Here is a 17,968-nt window from a genome sequence, read left to right as displayed (position 1 = left end):
CCTATGAATATAATGGTGAACTGAATTTTAGTGTAGGTCTGATTAAGCGTATAACCTGAGAATAGGGGGAACCAGTGGTTAAAGCCTCCTATGATGGCGAACACCGCTCCTGTTGATAGGATGTAGTGGAAATGAGCTACAACATAGTGTGTATCGTATAAAATAATATCTAGTGATGAATTAGCTAGTACAATGCCAGTGAGACCTCCTACTGTGAAAAGGAAGATGAATCCTAGGGTTCAGAACATTGCAGGAGATCATTTGATGCTACTGCTGTGCAGTGTAGCTAATCAGCTAAAGACCTTGACACCAGTAGGGATAGCAATAATTATGGTAGCAGAGGTGAAGTATGCTCATGTGTCTACGTCTGATCCTACTGTAAATATATGGTGTGCTCATACGATAAACCCTAAGAAGCCAATAGATATTATGGCTCATACTATGCCCATATACCCAAATGGCTCCTTTTATCCAGAGCAATACATCACGATATGGGAGATCATCCCAAATACTGATAGAATAAGGAAACAAACTTCAGGGTGACTAAAGAATCAGAATAAATGTTGATACACGATAGGATCACCCCCATCAGCAGGGTCAAAAAGTAATGCCAGCGGCTAGGACTGGGAGAGAAAGGAGTAGAAGTACTGCTGTAATGAGGACTGGTCGGACGAAAAGGGGTGTTTGATATTGGGATATGGCTGGGGCTTTATGTTAATAATTGTAGTAATAAAGTTAATGGCTCCTAAAATAGAATACTTGCCAAGTGAAGTGAGAAGATGGTAAGATCCACAAAGGATCTTGCATGTGTTAGGTTTCCTGCTAAAGGGGGATAAACTGTTCAGCTGGTTCCAGTGCCGGCTTCTACTATTGAGGATGCAACAGGAGTAGGAAAGAGTGGGGGAAAAGTCAGAAGCTCATATTATTTATCCGTGGAAATGCCATATCGGGGGCACCAATTATCAGAGGGACTAGTCAGTTGCCCAAACCCCCAATTATAATTGGTATGACCATAAAGAAGATTATGATGAATGCATGGGCAGTAACAATAACATTATAGATCTGGCATCTCCTAGCAGAGTTCCTGGCTGACCTAATTCTGCTTGAATTAGAAGGCTTAAGGTGGTACCTACTATCCCTGCTCATGCACCGAATAGCAGGTATAGTGTTCTGGTATCTTTGTGGTTGGTTGAAAACAATCAACAATTGATGAACATAAGTGGAAAAAAGGGTAAAATGGCTGAGTAAGCATTAGACTGTAAATCTAAAGACAGAGGTCAAGACCTCTTCTTACCAGCCTTGAGATAATTTTTTATGTTGAATTGCAAATTCAAAGGAGCAGCTTCAATCCTGCCGGGGCTTCTCCTGCCTACCACCCTCCCCCCACTTGGAGGGAGAAGTAGATTGAAGCTAGCTGATTAGGGTATTTAGCTGTTAACTAAATTTTTGTAGGTTTGAATTCCACCAATCTAGCAAGGGCTTAGCTTAATTAAAGTGGTTGATTTGCGTTCAACTGATGCAGAATAGAGTTTTGCAATCCTTGGGTTTGTTACAGAAATTAAGTATAATTCACTTACTAAGGGCTTTGAAGGTCCCTGGTCTTATTTAACCTAAACTTCTAAGTTATAACTAGAATCAGTGGAGAGATGGGTAAGAGGAAGGTAGAAGAAATAAGTGGAGGGAGGCGTAATATGGGTTTTGTGTTTTTGAATTGTCATTTTATTTTTGTATTACTGGATGTGGGGAATACTGTCACTGAGATGGAGTAAATTAGGCGTATATAAAAGTACAGGTTGAGTCGTGTTATGATAGCTATAATGGTTGGCGTAATAAGACTATTGTTTTTTGAAAATTCTTGAATGATGACTCATTTAGGCAGAAATCCTGTTAATGGAGGTAAACCTCCTAGGGATAGTAGAATTAGTGAAACTATAGGTGGTAATCATGTTAATTTGTTTCAAGTGTGAGACAGTGACAGGGTTGTAGTGCTTATACTTAGGCTAAGTGCTAGAAATGTGGTAATTGTTAAAATAAGGTAAATAAATCAGATTTATAATGGTAATGTTTGGATTATAAGTTAGTACTGGGGTCATTCAACCTATATGAGTACTTGAGGAGTAGGCCAAGATTTTGCAGAATTGTGTTTGATTAACTCCTCAACCACTTACTATAATGGATAGTATTGTAATAGATAGGAGACTGGTTGTGTTTATTGATGGGAAAATTTGAAATATAATCAAGATAGGGGCTAGTTTTTGTCATGTGAGGAGAAGTGTGCCAGACATTAGAGAAGTTCCTTGGGTTACTTCTGGGACTCAGAAGCGAAAGAGGGCTTTTCCTAGTTTTATTACTAGGGCTGTTATTATTAAGGATGAAAACTGATTAATAGTGTTTATTATTGTCCATTGCCCGGAGGACAGGTTATTGAAATGGATACCTATAATGAGAATTATAGATGCAGTTGCTTGTGTAAGAAAATATTTGGTGGCTGCTTCTGTAGAGGGGAGATTTATTTTTTTAATCAAGATTGGGGTAAGAACTAGTATATTTATTCCTAGGCCTGTTCAGGTAAGAAATCATTAGCATTGTGATAAGGGTTCCTGTGAAAACAGTAAGGGAGATAATAAGTTGAGCTAATGGATTAATTAGTATGGGAAGGGTATAACCAACATTTTCAGGGGTATGGGCCCAATAGCTTATTTAGCTGAACTTACTTTAGGATATGGTTTAATACATAGCACGGAGAATTTTGGAGTCTCAGGGATGGGTTCAATTCCTATAGTTCTAGAAATAAGAGGATTTTAACCTCTATTGTTTACTCTATCAAAGTAATTCTTTTGTCAGACTTATTTCCTATTTTGGGGTGGAATGCTGGAAATTAGGACAGGCATTGAGACATATCATATGCAGAATGCTAATGTAAGTGGTTGGAAATTTTTTCATAAAAGGTATACAAGTTGATTGTAGCGGAATTGGAGGTATGCTGTTCGGATTCATAAAAACTGGGCAATTAAAAGGAGGGTCTTGTAATGAAATTTATGGTATCTAGTTCTGGTGAATACATAGTGTGTAGTGCTCCTAGAAAAATAGTAGTAGGGCATTTATTACGATAATATTCATATATTCTGCTATAAAGAAGAGGGCAAATGAACTTGCAGCATATTCGACACTGAAGCCTGAAACTAGTTCTAATTCTCTCTCTGTCAAATCAAAAGGGGTTCGGTTAGTTTTTGCTTGTGTGGAAATAAATCATATTATGGCTAAGGGTCATGATGGTAGGAGCAGTCAGAATAATTCTTGTGTTGTGATGAGTGCATATAAGTTGAATGAGCCACTTATTAGTAGTACTGATAGCAGGATAATGGCTAGGGTGACTTCATATGAAATTGTCTGGGCCACATTGTAATGTACCAATTAGTATGTAATTTGAATTGGATGCTCATCCTGATCATAGACTGGAATAGACGGCTAGGCTTGATGTGGCTAGAATAAATAGGAGGCCTATATTAAAATTAATTAGGGGATCGGGTATAGGTAGGGGAGTCCAGAAGAGGAGGGCGATAGAAAGGGCCAGGTTTAGGGCAATGATATAAAGCGTAATAGAAAACGTTGAGGGTCGTAAGGGTTCACTGAAAAGTTTTACTGGGTCAGCAAATGGTTGAAGCAGTCCATAGGGGCCTACAGTATTAGGTCCTTTGCATAACTGTATATAGCCTAAGATTTTTCACTCAGTGAGAGGAATGCTATAGCGATTAGAGTGGGAATAATAAATAGGAGAAGGTTAATTACAGACACATTGTTAAGAAGAGGAGTTGAACCTCTGATTGTAAAGTTTAACGTTTTATGCTATTGCCAGGCTTTGCCATCTTAAGAAACCCTGTTCTTGGGTGGGGTATGTGGTGATTTCCTAGATTGAGATAGCATCATTTATGGGGGGAGGGTGCTTTATGAAGTTGGCCCTGTTTCTCTTGTCCTTTCATACTAGGAGAAATGTTAAATAGATAGAAACCGACCTGGATTACTCTGGTCTGAAATAGATCATGTAGGACTTCAATCGTTGAATAAACAAACCTTTAATAGTGGCTACACCATTAGGGTTTACGACCTCAATGTTGGATCAGGACATCCTATTATCGATATGATAGAATAGGATTGCACTGTTATCCCTAGGGTAACTTGTGCTGTTGATCAAATTATTAGGTCAATGTGTATTAACTCGCTTAGACTAGTGCGGTCTTAGTTTAGGTTGTTCAGAGGTTGAATATGCTATGAGGTCACCCCAACCAAAATTTTTAATGCAGAGATAGTAGGTTAAGGCCTGTAGGCTCTTTGAGTTTTTATTTGCATTAATTAATTTAAGCTCCATGGGGTCTTCTCGTCTTATTTGCTTGTAACTGCCTCTTCACCAATAGGTCAATTTCACTGATTAAAAGTAAGAGATAGCTGAACCCTCATGTGGCCATTTGGTAAGTCCCTATTTAGGGAACAAGTGATTATGCTACCTTTGCATGGTCAAGGTACCGTTAAACATATGTCACTGGGCAAGCAGTGCCTCTAATACTGATAATGCTAGAGGTGATGTTTTTGGTAAACAGGCAGGGTTAGATTTGCTGAGTTCCTTTTACTTATTGTAATCTTTCCTTAGAGCATGCCTGTGTGGGATTAACAGTATAAATAATAGGGTGCTTATTGTAAAATATTTGGCTGTTAACTGTCAGTGGGTTATTCCGGTCTGATGTAAGCTTATGCAGTGGAGAATATTTTCATGTTATTTATATTAACATTATTGCTTCTATTAAATAACGGATGTTGAGTTTGAACGCTTTCTTAATTGTTGGCTGCTTTTGGGCCAACTATGGAGATATTATTTTGTACTCTCTGTAGGAAGGTTGATTCCTAGGACCTAAAGAGCTGTTCCTCTTTAGATTAACAGTTAAACTTACAGGGAGATTAAGTAATTCTGTGGGTAAATTTAAAGTTGAACTAAGATTCTCTCTGGACAACCAGCTATCACCAGGCTGGGTAGGCTTAGCACTGCTACTCATGAATCTTCCCACTATTTTGCCACATAGGTGAGTATGCTCTTTTAGCCATTCTTGTGTAGCTCGTTTAGTTTCGGGGGACTTGGCTGTGGTTCTCTGTGTAAAGTTATTTCTACTTAATACTTTATGCAGAAGGTATAAGGGCTTGTCTTTGCTTTTTAATGCTTGGCTCAGTTCTTTCATCTTTCCCTTACGGTACTGTATCTATTGTGCCAAGATAAGAATTTCTATTGCCTATACTTTTGTCTAAGGTTAATGGTTTAGGATGGTTTAATAATATTTTTAGTGGGGCTAGGGTTGGCTCAAAGTGATCAGGTTGTGATGAAATCTTTCAGGTGTAAGCTGGATGCTTTAGGTTAAACAAGACTTTGGTTTGTCCAAGTGCACTTTCCAGTACACTTACCATATTATGACTTATCTCCTCTATTCATGCGTAGAGAATTTAAATATTTCTAGAATGATATTTGAGGAGGGTGACGGGTGGTGTGTGCGTGCTTCATGGCCTTATTCAACCAAGCACTCTACTCTTGGTTTACTGCTAAATCCTCCTTGAGCTCTTAGATTTCATAAAGGTTGTCATGAAATTTTCTGGGGTAGAAAATGTAGCCCATTTCTTGCCACATCAGGAGCTACACCTTGACCTAACGTTTTTATGTATTTACTTGTGCTTACTTTATAACCTTAGGGGATTATTATCATTAATAACAATCAGAGTTGTAAAACAAGGTTATCCTATTAGAGCACCTAATTAACTCAATTAAGCACCTAGCAATCGGCAGTATCTTCACCAGATTCCTCATCATTAACAATATTATTCCTACTTCATCCCCCAAACAGATATACCACTCCACCTAAAGCTCACAGCCCTAGGTGTAACCACCCTAGGTCTTTTACTAGCAATGGAGCTTAATTTCATAACTAATAACCTTAAAGTACTCATTATAGACATTTAATTTCTCCAATATACTAGGTTTTTATTCAGCTACAATTCACCATTCAACCTTCAGAAGCCAAAATCTAGCTTCACTTCTAGACCCAGTTTGACTAGAAAAGTCTATACCAAAAACCATTTCACGAACCCAAACTTCAGCCTCTGTTACTGTATCTGCCCAAAAAGGCCTAACCTCTACTATTAATTATCTAATCTATTACCCTGAGTAATTTCAATTGCAACAAAAATACTCACAATGATCAACCAGCAACCACCACTAACCAACACCCATAACTATACAAGGCAGCCGCACCTACAAAATCCTCATGAATCAACCCCTCCCCCTCAAAAATTAATCAACTCCCTACACTATTAAAATCAACTGTGATCACCACCCCATCATATTCAACTATTCACCAAACCAACATCAACTCTATTAATAATCCTAATAATAAAGCCTCTCAAATATCAGTACTTGACCTTCATGTTTCAGGATACTCCTCAATAGCTATCACCAGAGAATAACCAAAAACAACCATTATACCATCCAAGTAAATCAAAAAGACTATTAACCCCATGAAAGCCCCACCAAAATTCAACACATACCACAACCCACAGCACCACTAATAATTAGCCCTAAGCCTCCATAAATAGGAGACGGTTTTGAAGAAAAACCTACAATCCCTATAAACAAGAAAATACTTAATAAAAATAAAGCACATGCCATTATTCCCATGTGGACTATAACCATGACTATAAGACCTAAAACAAAAAGGTTAAATGTAAGACTTAAAAGACCTAAATGTTCACTGTTACTGTAAATACAGAAATGGCAAACTATTAAATAACAACAATAAAGTTTGAAGTCTGTGCTGTAAAATTTCATTTATCATACTGAAATATACTCACCAGAATATGGGACTTTCACCAGGTTCTTTTACTTTATAGTATTCTTTGTCTTGTGGCAAGACTTTGGTTAACCCAAAATCTCCAATTTTAACTCTGTTCTCATTCTCCACCAATATATTTCTTGTTGCCAGATCCCTGTGGATATACCTTTTTGTACCAAGATACTCCATACCCTATGGATAAAACATGTTTCTTTCAGCTAGTTTTATAAACATAAACAATTTAAATGGTCTTAACCCTATATATTCCCTTTATTATCTATGAAAAAGTCTAGATGATTTCCTAACATTTACTTCAATATGGTTGCTTCATCTACAGCAAATAATCAGGATATTAGGTACCTTGCATATCTGAGATGTGTACTGCAGAAGTTTTTTGTGATCTATCCGTTCTTTATGTTTTTGAAGATAGTCTCGTAAACTTCCATATGGTAAATATTCCATAATTAATTTTAGATTACGCCGACCTTTTAACATAAAGGTGGAAACAATATTTTACTCTGCCATATTATACTGATTAAATATTAGAAAACTATCATACATAAATGACTTACACATATATAAAATCTAAGATGACAAAACTTTATTATACATTAAAGGTGATATAGTTGTTAAGAACATAGTCTTTTTGAATCAAAAACTTGAATAAATAACGAAAATAAATTTTGAATAAAAGCTTTGAACCTGCTTGCGTTTCAGTTTTCTATAACTCTAGGCAAACCAAAATAAACTGATGAGAAAACTTCCTTTCTCCTCATTTATATCAAACAAAAAACATAAAATTCAAAAATATTTTTATAGAAAATGTAAGCAAAAACCATTTCTCTAAAAATGATGCTCTCTTGGTAAACTTAAGCAAGAGGTGAAAAGAATGTTTAAACAACTAGCCAAATACTTCCTATAGTTATAGTTTATAATCACCAAACACAATCTCCAGTCATTATAGACTAATGCCTGTCCCTCTGGGCATTGGCATAAGTCCAGATCATTAGACACCGTACGTTTCTATTACACAGGATGCCAAAGACATATCTTGAATTTCAAATAGGTTTCAATGGGCAGCTTACCAGCACTGTAGCACACTCCCTTGTACTTTACAATGTTGTCATGCTGTAGGGATTTCAGGATTTCAATTTCCCTTTCAAAGTCTCTCAGGTGCTCTTCAGTACTATGCTGAAGCTTTTTTACAGCCACCACCTCCCCAGTGTTGTCCTGTAGAGGGTCATACCGGCACATCTCCACACTCCCAAAGTTACCCTAAATGACACATCACATTAGGATGGAAATACCAAGTTTTCAAGGCAAATTACAAATAAATTATATAGAAAATTCTAGTAGCTGGAATTAGCAGACATATCTTTAAGCTTAGATTAAGGAACTCTTAGAACAAGAAAAGGAAATACTATCTCAACAGGTGCATAGTAAACCTATAAATTTAATTTCTTCAAAAGGAATTACAGGCTGAAATATAAATTACTTCAAAAAAGCATTTAAATAAATGATAAGCATTAATTATCAAGATAAGCCAAGGGACATGCTGAGGAATTCCTAAACTCTTGTCACTAACTTCCAGGAAGAATTTTCCTTTTTTACAAAATACCTTTTGATATCACTGTCAGTGATCTGGATGGAATGTGTCTGTTATGGGCTAAATGTCTGTGACCCCCACCCAAAATGTATATAATAAGCCTTAACCCCATTATGACTGTATTTGGAGATAGCGCCTTGTGAGGAGGTGATAAAAGTTAAATTAGGTTATAAGGGTGGAACCCTCATGTGACAAGGCTAGTGCCCTTATAAGAGGAAGAGACATTACAGCAATCTCTCCCATGTGAGGACACAGCAAGAAGACGGCCATGTGCAAGCCAAGAAGAAACCTCACCAGAAACCAACCCCTGCCAGAACTTTGAACTCAGACTTTCCAGGCCCTAGAATTGAGAGAAATAAATGTCTGATGTTTAAGCTACCCACTCTATGGTATTTTGTTATAGCAGCCGAAACAAATTAAGAAGTAAGAAACTTTTAGCCTATGGGATGACTCTACTCTTTTTTTTTTTTTTTTTTTTGAAGATGTCTTTAAAGAAATCCACTCTTTTACCTAAGACTCATTAACTACATAGAATTGGTAAGTTGCTATAACATTTAAATAAATTATAGGTTTTTGATATTAATCAAATTAGTGTATTTTGGATATTATTGCATTCTTACAGGATAAAACAATGTAGTTCTTGAGTTACAAGATTCTAAGTGACTATATTTTCACTTATATACTTGAAGTCAATTTTTAAAAAAACCTAGACCACATAGGCTCAGAGTTAAATCTATAATTACACAGTTTAGAAGGCCACACAACAAGGTGGATAGACCCAGGACTCTCAAGTCAGATTGGAACTAGAATATTGATCCACAACTTGCTCTCTCTGTGACCATAGACAATTCACATCTCCCTAAAATGAGGCTTTTCTTCCTTAAAGTAGAGAATTATAAAATGTCTATCTCATGAGGCTGTTGTGAGAAATTATTCCAAAACATATTTTAGAAAACAAAAGTAGGAAATGAGTTTTATCTTCTTTCCCTCTACTTAACAGTGTGTTCATAAAATTTATTTTCCAGTGCCACTATATATTCCTTGAAATTAATGATTTTTAATTATTGTATAGTCACATGAATGCACTAATTTTTAACATTGTAAACATAAATGTACACTAAGAAAATTTTTTAAATACAGTCATGTCATTGCAATAATATTCTTATAAATAAATATTTGTGTATATCTCTATTAAAGATACTTAAATAGCTGTTCAAAAGATAAGAACATTTCAAAGGGCCTTGATACACACTGCATTAGAAGCTCTCTGGCAGTGGTTACCATTTGATGTTCCAATAAGCAGTGGGAAAATGTGTATTTCATCACATCTCTGCCAACGATGGTCATTATACTTTTTATAAATCTTTATCACTTTGATAGGCAAAAATCAGTCTCACTTTTAACTTGGAATGCCTCTATTTTTCTTATGGAAGAAGGAGATGAAGAAAAATTCAGTGAAAAGAAAGATTTAAGATAGAAAACCAGAAGAGTCTGAGATAGGACCAGAAAAGAAATCAAATAAGGGAGAGTAAAAGAACTACCAGTGATATGGTTTGGCACTGTCCTCACCAATATCTCATTTTGAATTGTAAACCCCATAATCCCCACATGTCATTGGAGGGACCCGGTGGCAGGCAACTGAATCATGGGGGTGGTTTCCTCCATGCTGTTCTGGTGATAGTGAGTGAGTTCTCATGAGATCTGATGGTTTTGTAAGTGTCTGGCATTTCCTCTGCTGGCACTCATTCTCTCTCCTGCTGCCCTGTGAAGAGGTGCCTTCTGCCATGATTGTAAGTTTCCTGAGGCCTCCCCAGCCATGGGTAACTGTGAGTCAATTAAACCTCTTTCCTTTATAAATTACCCAGTCTCGGGTACGTCTTTATTAGCAGCATGAGAACAGACTAATACAACCAGTAAGAGTCTTAAGTGCCTAACCAATGTTGGAAATCAGTTTTCAATGAAAACAATCAAGATTTATATTTGATTTTTTTCTTACAGTGTTTGAGGGATGGAAGCACAATTTTAAAAATGCTAAGTTGTATTGTTCCCGTACTAGGAAAAGTGAAGCAGATAATCAAGGGAAGGGGGGGGGGTAATATAATTGTAGATACCAGTGAAAGTAGTTTAAAAGATATGAACATTTAAAGGCCCTTGATACAAACTGCTCTATGAGAAGCTCTCCAGAAAGGGTCACCAATTTACGTTCCAATAAGAAGAAAGTGTGAAAGACACTAGCAATACCAAAGATATCAAAAATAAGGCATTTATGTTGAAAAAAGCCAAAGGCTATAAAGTTATAGTCAGACAGGGAGATTTCAGGATAGGAAATTTCCTAAGGTTATTACAGGGGATTATAGAATTCAAAATGAACTCATTTAATGTAATCATAAGTTTGGGGTAGAGAAGCCAAGGAATCTTTTTTTTTTTTAAGTATTGGAAGGGCATCCAAAATAACGGCAGGAAGTAAGGTGACCAGAAAACAATGAGTACTGAAAGTATTCAAGGAATGTGGGCCAAGATGTTAGCTAATGATGGGAAGAGAGGAAAATAAAAATCATATTCAGAGAAGATTAAGAGTGATGCTGATAATTTCAAAGTAGTCACACTAAGATCCTGATTTCTGAATCCCAGATCTGCACCACGGAGGAAAAAGGAATAAAGAGGATTTCAAAACAGCTGGGAGTGAAGTGAGAAGGTAAAGGATATAAAGAACATAAGAGGTTTCAGGCTCCAGGTCCCAGGAGGAGGATCACAGGCCAGAGGTGGAGCCGCCGTCTTGCCACGACTTTCAGACCATGGCCTGGCGCTGGTGGCGTGGCAGCGCGGGGCTGTTCCTGGGGCCAGCGGCGTGGAGACCTGGGCCCGGCTCCCCGAGCCTGGCGGGGCCGCCGCTGCCAATGCCTAGTGCAGGCTCATAGGCGGAAGGGACTTGACTTGTCCTATTTTAATCTTGTGACGCATTTAACACCGGCCTGTCCAAATGTATACAGTATATCACGGTTTCATCACACAACCCCGTACACTAAAACACACAGTGGTGAGAAATACCGATCCTTTCAAACTCGGTTGGGGAGACTTGAAAGGTCTGTACGAGGACATTAGAAAGGAACTGCTCACAGGGCCGGGCGCCGTGGCTCACGCCTGTAATTCCAGCACTTTGGGAGGCCAAGGCGGGAGGATCAGGAGGTCAGGAGATCGAGACCATCCTGGCTAACACGGTGAAACCCCATCCCTACTAAAAATACAAAAAATTAGCCGGGCGTGGTGGCCGGCGCCTGTAGTCCCAGCTACTCAGGAGGCTGAGGCAGGAGAATGACGTGAACCCAGGAGGCGGAGCTTGCAGTGAGCTGAGATCTGACCAGTGCACTCCAGCCTGGGCGACAGAGCGAGACTCCCTCTCAAAAAAAAAAAAAAAAAAGGAACTGCCTGTATCAACAACAGAACTTAAGGAAATGTCTGAGTACTACTCTGATGTAAAAGGAAAAGCCTTTCGACCAATTATTATGGTGCTAATGGCCCAAGCATGTAATAGTCATAATAACTTCTGACATATGCTAGCTAGCCAGCGCGCCACAGCCTTAATTGCAGAAATAATCCACACTGCTAGTCTGGTTCACGATGACGTTATTGATGATGCAAGTTCTCGAATAGAAAAACACACAGTAAGATCTGAGGTGAAAAGAAGGCTGTTCTTGCTGGAGATTTAATTCTTTCTGTAGTATCTATAGCTCTGGCACAAATTGGAAATACAACTGTTATATCTATTTTAACCCAAGTTATTGAAGATTTGGTGTGTGGTGAATTTCTTCAGCTTGGGTCAAAAGAAAATGAGAATGAAAGATTTGCACACTACCTTGAAAAGACCTTCAAGACGACTGCAAGCCTGATAGCCAACAGTTGTAAAGCAGTCTCTGTTCTAGGATGCCCGGACCCAGTGGCGCATGAGATCTCCTATCAGTACCGAAGAAAATGTAGGAATAGCTTTTCAGCTAATAGATGATGTACTGGACTTCACCTCATGTTCTAACATGGGTAAACCAACATCAGCTGATCTGAATCTCGGGTTAGCCACTGGTCCTGTCGGGTTTGCCTGTCAGCAGTTCCCAGAAATTAATGCTATGATCATGAGATGGTTCAGTTTGCCGGGAGATACAGACAGAGCTCCACAGTATGTATTACAGAGTGATGGTGTGCAACAAACAACCTACCTCACCCAGCAGTACTGCCGTGAAGCAGTAAGAGAGATCAGTAAACTTTGACCATCCCCAGAAAGAGATACCCTCATTCAACTTTCAGAAATTGTCCTCACAAGAGATAAATGACAACTCTTTCTGTTCTTTCTGGCAGCTATCTCACCAGACTGTGCCTAAAAAATGTGGAGAATACACTTTGTTTGCTTCATCTGCAGATAACCAAAAATCATTTTAACAGATATCAAACTTATTGATGGGCAATTTATTTTTTTATTGCAAAAGTTTTTTCAGAAAACTTTTAAAATGTAATTAAACCATCTGAATCTGTCATTCTAGTCCTATAAATTCTAATTGAGGTATCTTGATGGTTATATGTGGTACTGTTTACACTGTTAACATCCACATGTAAGGCTATTACACAAATAAATAATCCATGTTAAAATTAAAAAAAAAAGAATATAAGCATGAGGATAAAGGAAGAAAGCAAAAACAATCCAGATTTCAAGTAGCAAAAGAAAATATTTCACAATAGTTTCTTGGCTCCTTTTACAAACAGTATGAAAATATTTTTTTAAAAATAAAAAATATATACCATTATTTCTCTTGGCTTAAAAAATATGAAAATAATTTTAAATATACATCCCTCTTTGGAATATTTTCACCATACCACTAATTGAAAAGGATAACTTAAAGGGATACAGTAGCTAATTTTTATAAAATGAAAAGGTGACATGCAATCATTTTTGTAGGAATGGCTTCAATAAGGCAATACAAATAGCTAGACAAACCATGGAACACATCAATTACTTCAAACAAACAAAAGATGAAAGTAAAATTATGATGTTAAATGCAGATAGGAAATATCCACATTAAAATATCTATGACTGACTAATGATTACACCATTTTCCTTTCATTTCCTACAAACTAAATTACTAAGAAATATATTTCATTGTACATATATTTTGAAAATCCCTTTTTAGACTCTCTTCAATTTACTTATGTTTAAAAGAATTTTAAGCTCACAGAAAAATTTTAAAAAGCAAAAGAAAATTAACTCAAAATTACAATAATGGGGAAATGTTGTAAATAAATTATGGTGTATTCACTTTTAAAATTATGTCTCAAAAGAATATTAATGGGAAAATCTTGATATATGAAAAATAGCAAGTATAGAATTGTATATATAGAATGGTTTCACTATTGAAAGAAATTGTGTAGTTGTTCAGAGACTACAACAAATGGAATGTATCTTCATCGTAATATCTTCCAATTTCTCTAAAAGCAGTATCTATATCACTTTCATAACTAGAAAAAAAATACTTGAAAAGATAACTTTATAATTTAGTCTGCTGTTTCCCTTTTGTTAATCTAAATTAGTGATCTTTTGATGTATTCTTTGTTATGTCTACTTCTTAAATACCAGTATGTATTCCATTGTTTTGACAATATATGACAAAATTGTGTGCCTAGTAATCTGTTGGGATCTAAAGGAACTTTTTTTAAGTCAAGGAAAAAAAAGGCACGCAAACAAAAACCAAGATCTAATAAACAACAAAAGACTATGTGATTAAGTTGTATAGAAGAAACAATAAATGCTGTAAGTTCCCAGAAAAGAGGAAAATCAATGACATCTGGAGATATGTCAGGAAAATATGAATTTAGGAATAGCTGATAATAACAGACAACATTAATATGGTACTTACTAGTGAGAACCTTATCCTAGCAAGCTTATGTGAAAAAGAGAGAGCTTACCGCTATGGTTGGACCTACTAAGAACTGAGCATTCCCTGGTATCTTACTTACAATATGTAGGTTATACATGACTGTATGACCTTTTAATAGACAGAGCCTCTGCTAGTGAATAGGGCACAGTCAAAATCCTAGACCCTAAGCAATAAGATTAATTCTCCCTGAGATGACTAAAGGCAGAAAGGCAGGTAGAAAAGCTTATGTATTCCTTTCTCTATTTCACTGAATCACTTACAATGAACTCCTGCTACCAAGAAACAGTCTCTTGGTCAAGTCAATTTGAGTAATACTGCCTAATTCATCATCCTCTTGAAGATGTTCCATGCACATTACATGTTAAAGCCTCTGAAAAGTTCTTCAGTTGTAGGGAAAAGAAAGAGAGATCAGAGTGTTACTGTCTATGCAGAAAAGGAAGACATAAGAAACTCCATTTTGACCTGTACCCTGAACAATTGCTTTGCCCTGAGATGCTGTTAATCTGTAACTTTGCCCCAACCTTAAGCTCAAAAAAACACGTGTTGTATGGAATCAAGGTTTAAGGCTAGGGCTGTGCAGGATGTGCCTTGTTAACAAAATGTTTACAGGCAGCATGCTTGGTAAAAGTCATCGCTATTCTCCAGTCTCGATAAACCAGGGGCACAATGCACTGCGGAAAGCCGCAGGGACCTCTGCCCTGGAAAGCCGGGTATTGTCCAAGGTTTCTCCCCATGTGACAGTCTGAAATATGGCCTCATGGGATGGGAAAGACCTGACCATTCCCCAGCCTGACACCCCTGAAGGGTCTGTGCTGAGGAGGATTAGTAAAAGAGGAAGTCCTCTTGCAGTTAGACAGAGGAAGGCCACTGTCTCCTGCCTGCCCCTGGGAACTGAATGTATAAAACCCGATTGTACATTTGTTCAATTCTGAGATAGGAGAAAAACCACCCTGTGGCGGGAGGCGAGACATGTTGGCAGCAATACTGCTTTATTATTCTTTACTCCACTGAGATGTCTGGGTGGAGAGAAGCATAAATCTGGCCTACGTGCACATCCAGGCATAGTACCTTCCCTTGAACTTACTTGTGACACAGATTCCTTTGCTCACATGTTTTCTTGCTGACCTTCTCCCCACTATCACCCTGCTCTCCTGCCACATTCCTCTTGCTGAGATAGTTAAAATAGTAATTAATAAATACTGAGGAAACTCAGAGACCGCTGCCGGTGCGGGTCTTCCATATGCTGAGTGGTGGTCCCCCCGGCCCACTTTTCTTTCTGTATAATTTGTCTCTTATTTCTTTTCTCAGTCTCTCATCCCACCTGATGAGAATTACTCACAGGTGTGGAGGGGCTGGCCCCCTTCATTCAGTAAAGATAGCTGTTTATTTAACACAGCATTTCTCCAACATCTGACAACCAAACCTTTTTTTTTTTCTACAAGCACTCTTTAAAATGTTGTAGAAAGTGAACTTTAGAAACACTCTAAGTTTTTCCTAAATGAAAGGATTATACTCTATTTGAAAAACTTCTGACAATTTACCTTGCCAAGTTGCTGTAGAAATTTCAAATGTCTCTCTTCAAACTGTGTAGGATCCCTGTCTTCAAAGGCACCAGAAAACCCTAGGGCACCTATCCTCATATTTGGTAACATGTCATTTTCTGTTAATAGTTCATAATCTGGAGAAATAAAGAATATTACCACCTTAAGTTAGCAAATAAAATTCTCTGGACTAAACTGATATACATTCAAGTTGGCCAAAATAATCATGAGTTACAAATACTAAATGATACAGGGAAACTCAAATAATTTAGATTATATTAATGGGAGCCTTTAATCATTACCCATAATCTGAAAGGCTTTCAAGAGAGACTTTGCAAAGGATAAATATTTGTTTTCCAAAATAAGTAGTTTTCATATTCATAAAGTAAGGTAATATACTGATATTTATTGTGAGAAAGGTGAGTAGTACTAGGGTAGAAAGCACCTATAGGTCAAACACATGCATTTCAGCTCAGTATTTTGAAAAACGAGAGAACAAACCAAAACAAATACAGCTCATGTTTAGAAAATCAATCAATTATAAAATATGAGAAACGTTAAAAAGAATTGATTTTTTTAAAGTCAATTTAAGCAGAAAAAAAAACAACACTATAATTTACAACTCATTAAATGGAAAACTAAAATTAGGTTACTGAAAGAGAAAAGGTCTTTTTTTAAAAAAGGAAATAATTCTCACTCAAGGAGATTAGAATATGTATAAAGCATGAAAAGCCATATGAACATAAGAAATTAAGAGGGCCTAAATGACATCAAGAAAATGTTTTAAAGGAATTAAAAATTAGTAATGATTCATTAAATACAATAAAGATAGAAAGCTGGAAAATCAATAAGATCACTCCATAAATACATACCTGGAGTAAACAAACTGTTAAGATCTCGTATGACGGCTCTGAAAGAAGGCCTGAAATCGGGTTCATAATCCATACAATTATTTATAAGGTTTGCTAATTCTGCCCACTTTGGTGCAGGAAGCTGGTGCCTATCTTCATAAAATTGCAGCTTCTATAATTAAAGAACCACAAAGAGAATAAATTGTGTAATGCCACACCAACCTTCTTTTAAAAATTAGATGGGCTAAAAAATACAAATCATGTGAAAGTAATATGAAAGTTCAGAGATAGAGTAATTCTAACTTAGTCTATATATAAACTTACTCTTTGAGAATCCAGGGCACTTAGAGGTTTATCTCCTCCACTGCAGATTTCCCACAAAGTGGTACCAAAACTCCATTTGTCTGTTGCCAAATTTAAATTTTTAGGATTTTCAATGCATTCAGGTGGTACCCATGGTATTCTCTCCTGAAGAACTTTTAAATGATAAGAACAGAGTAGGGTTAAATAATTCACAAGTAAACCAATCTTTTATATGTAAATAGCTTTAAAGTTCAAATCATTTGAATAATCAGGTCTATTTTCTGCATTTTGGAGGGGGTGGATGTGTAAGTGCACATGACTGCATAAGCTTAAGAGCCAGAAGGGACCTTCAAGGTCATCTAGTTCAATATCTCATCTTCAACGATGACAACATGGAGACACATGATTAAGTAATCTGCCCGAAGCCACACAATTTGTTAGCAGCAGAGACAGAATTAGAATCCTGTACAGTGAGTTCTGAATCAATTAATCTTTCCATTAAACCATAGTGTCTCAACTGGCATACCATTTTTCGTTAGTTTTACCTTCAAAAAAAAAAAATTTTTTTTTGAGACAGGGTGACACTCTGTCACCCAGGCTGGAGTGCAGTGGCACAATTGCAGCTCACTATGCTTTGACCTCTTGGGCTTAAGTGATAAAGCAATCAGTCTCCCAAAGGGTTGGAATTACAGGCATGAGCCACTGCGCCTGGCCAAATCTTTTTTTTTTTTTAATATAGTTTATCCTAAAATTGTCCCATGATACTTTTTGGTATTTCTTCATAAGGTAATGTTACATCATTCAGAGATGTTCTACTGATTTAATAGCCTTGGCAATTCTCACTTGCAGATGATAAAAAAAACCAAGGACCAACAAGCGTTTATAG

At 37.0% G+C, this 17,968-nt stretch overlaps 1 protein-coding gene and 2 pseudogenes across 4 annotated transcripts in view; 2 read left to right on the top strand and 1 right to left on the bottom strand.

The window, feature by feature from the left end:
* Positions 1–17,968, bottom strand: part of LOC105491847 (Janus kinase 2) — a 162,034-nt gene that overhangs the window by 36,768 nt on the left and 107,298 nt on the right. For all 4 annotated transcript variants that reach the window (XM_011758564.2, XM_024796070.2, XM_011758566.3 and 1 more), the window contains 6 exons: positions 17,104–17,255; positions 16,801–16,951; positions 15,929–16,065; positions 7,949–8,138; positions 7,224–7,348; positions 6,883–7,055 (listed from right to left, as the gene is read on the bottom strand). In XM_011758564.2, coding sequence (XP_011756866.1) covers positions 6,883–7,055; positions 7,224–7,348; positions 7,949–8,138; positions 15,929–16,065; positions 16,801–16,951; positions 17,104–17,255 — 928 coding nt within the window. The remainder of the gene's footprint in view (positions 1–6,882; positions 7,056–7,223; positions 7,349–7,948; positions 8,139–15,928; positions 16,066–16,800; positions 16,952–17,103; positions 17,256–17,968) is intronic.
* On the top strand, positions 11,891–13,266 carry LOC112428478 (all trans-polyprenyl-diphosphate synthase PDSS1 pseudogene; annotated as a pseudogene).
* LOC139358130 (uncharacterized) lies at positions 14,874–17,651 on the top strand (annotated as a pseudogene).

This window comes from Macaca nemestrina, chromosome 14, assembly GCF_043159975.1.
Source record: "Macaca nemestrina isolate mMacNem1 chromosome 14, mMacNem.hap1, whole genome shotgun sequence".
Classification (NCBI taxonomy): domain Eukaryota; kingdom Metazoa; phylum Chordata; class Mammalia; order Primates; family Cercopithecidae; genus Macaca; species Macaca nemestrina.
Note: the sequence above shows the minus strand (reverse complement) of the source record. Positions and strands in the feature narration are given on the sequence as shown.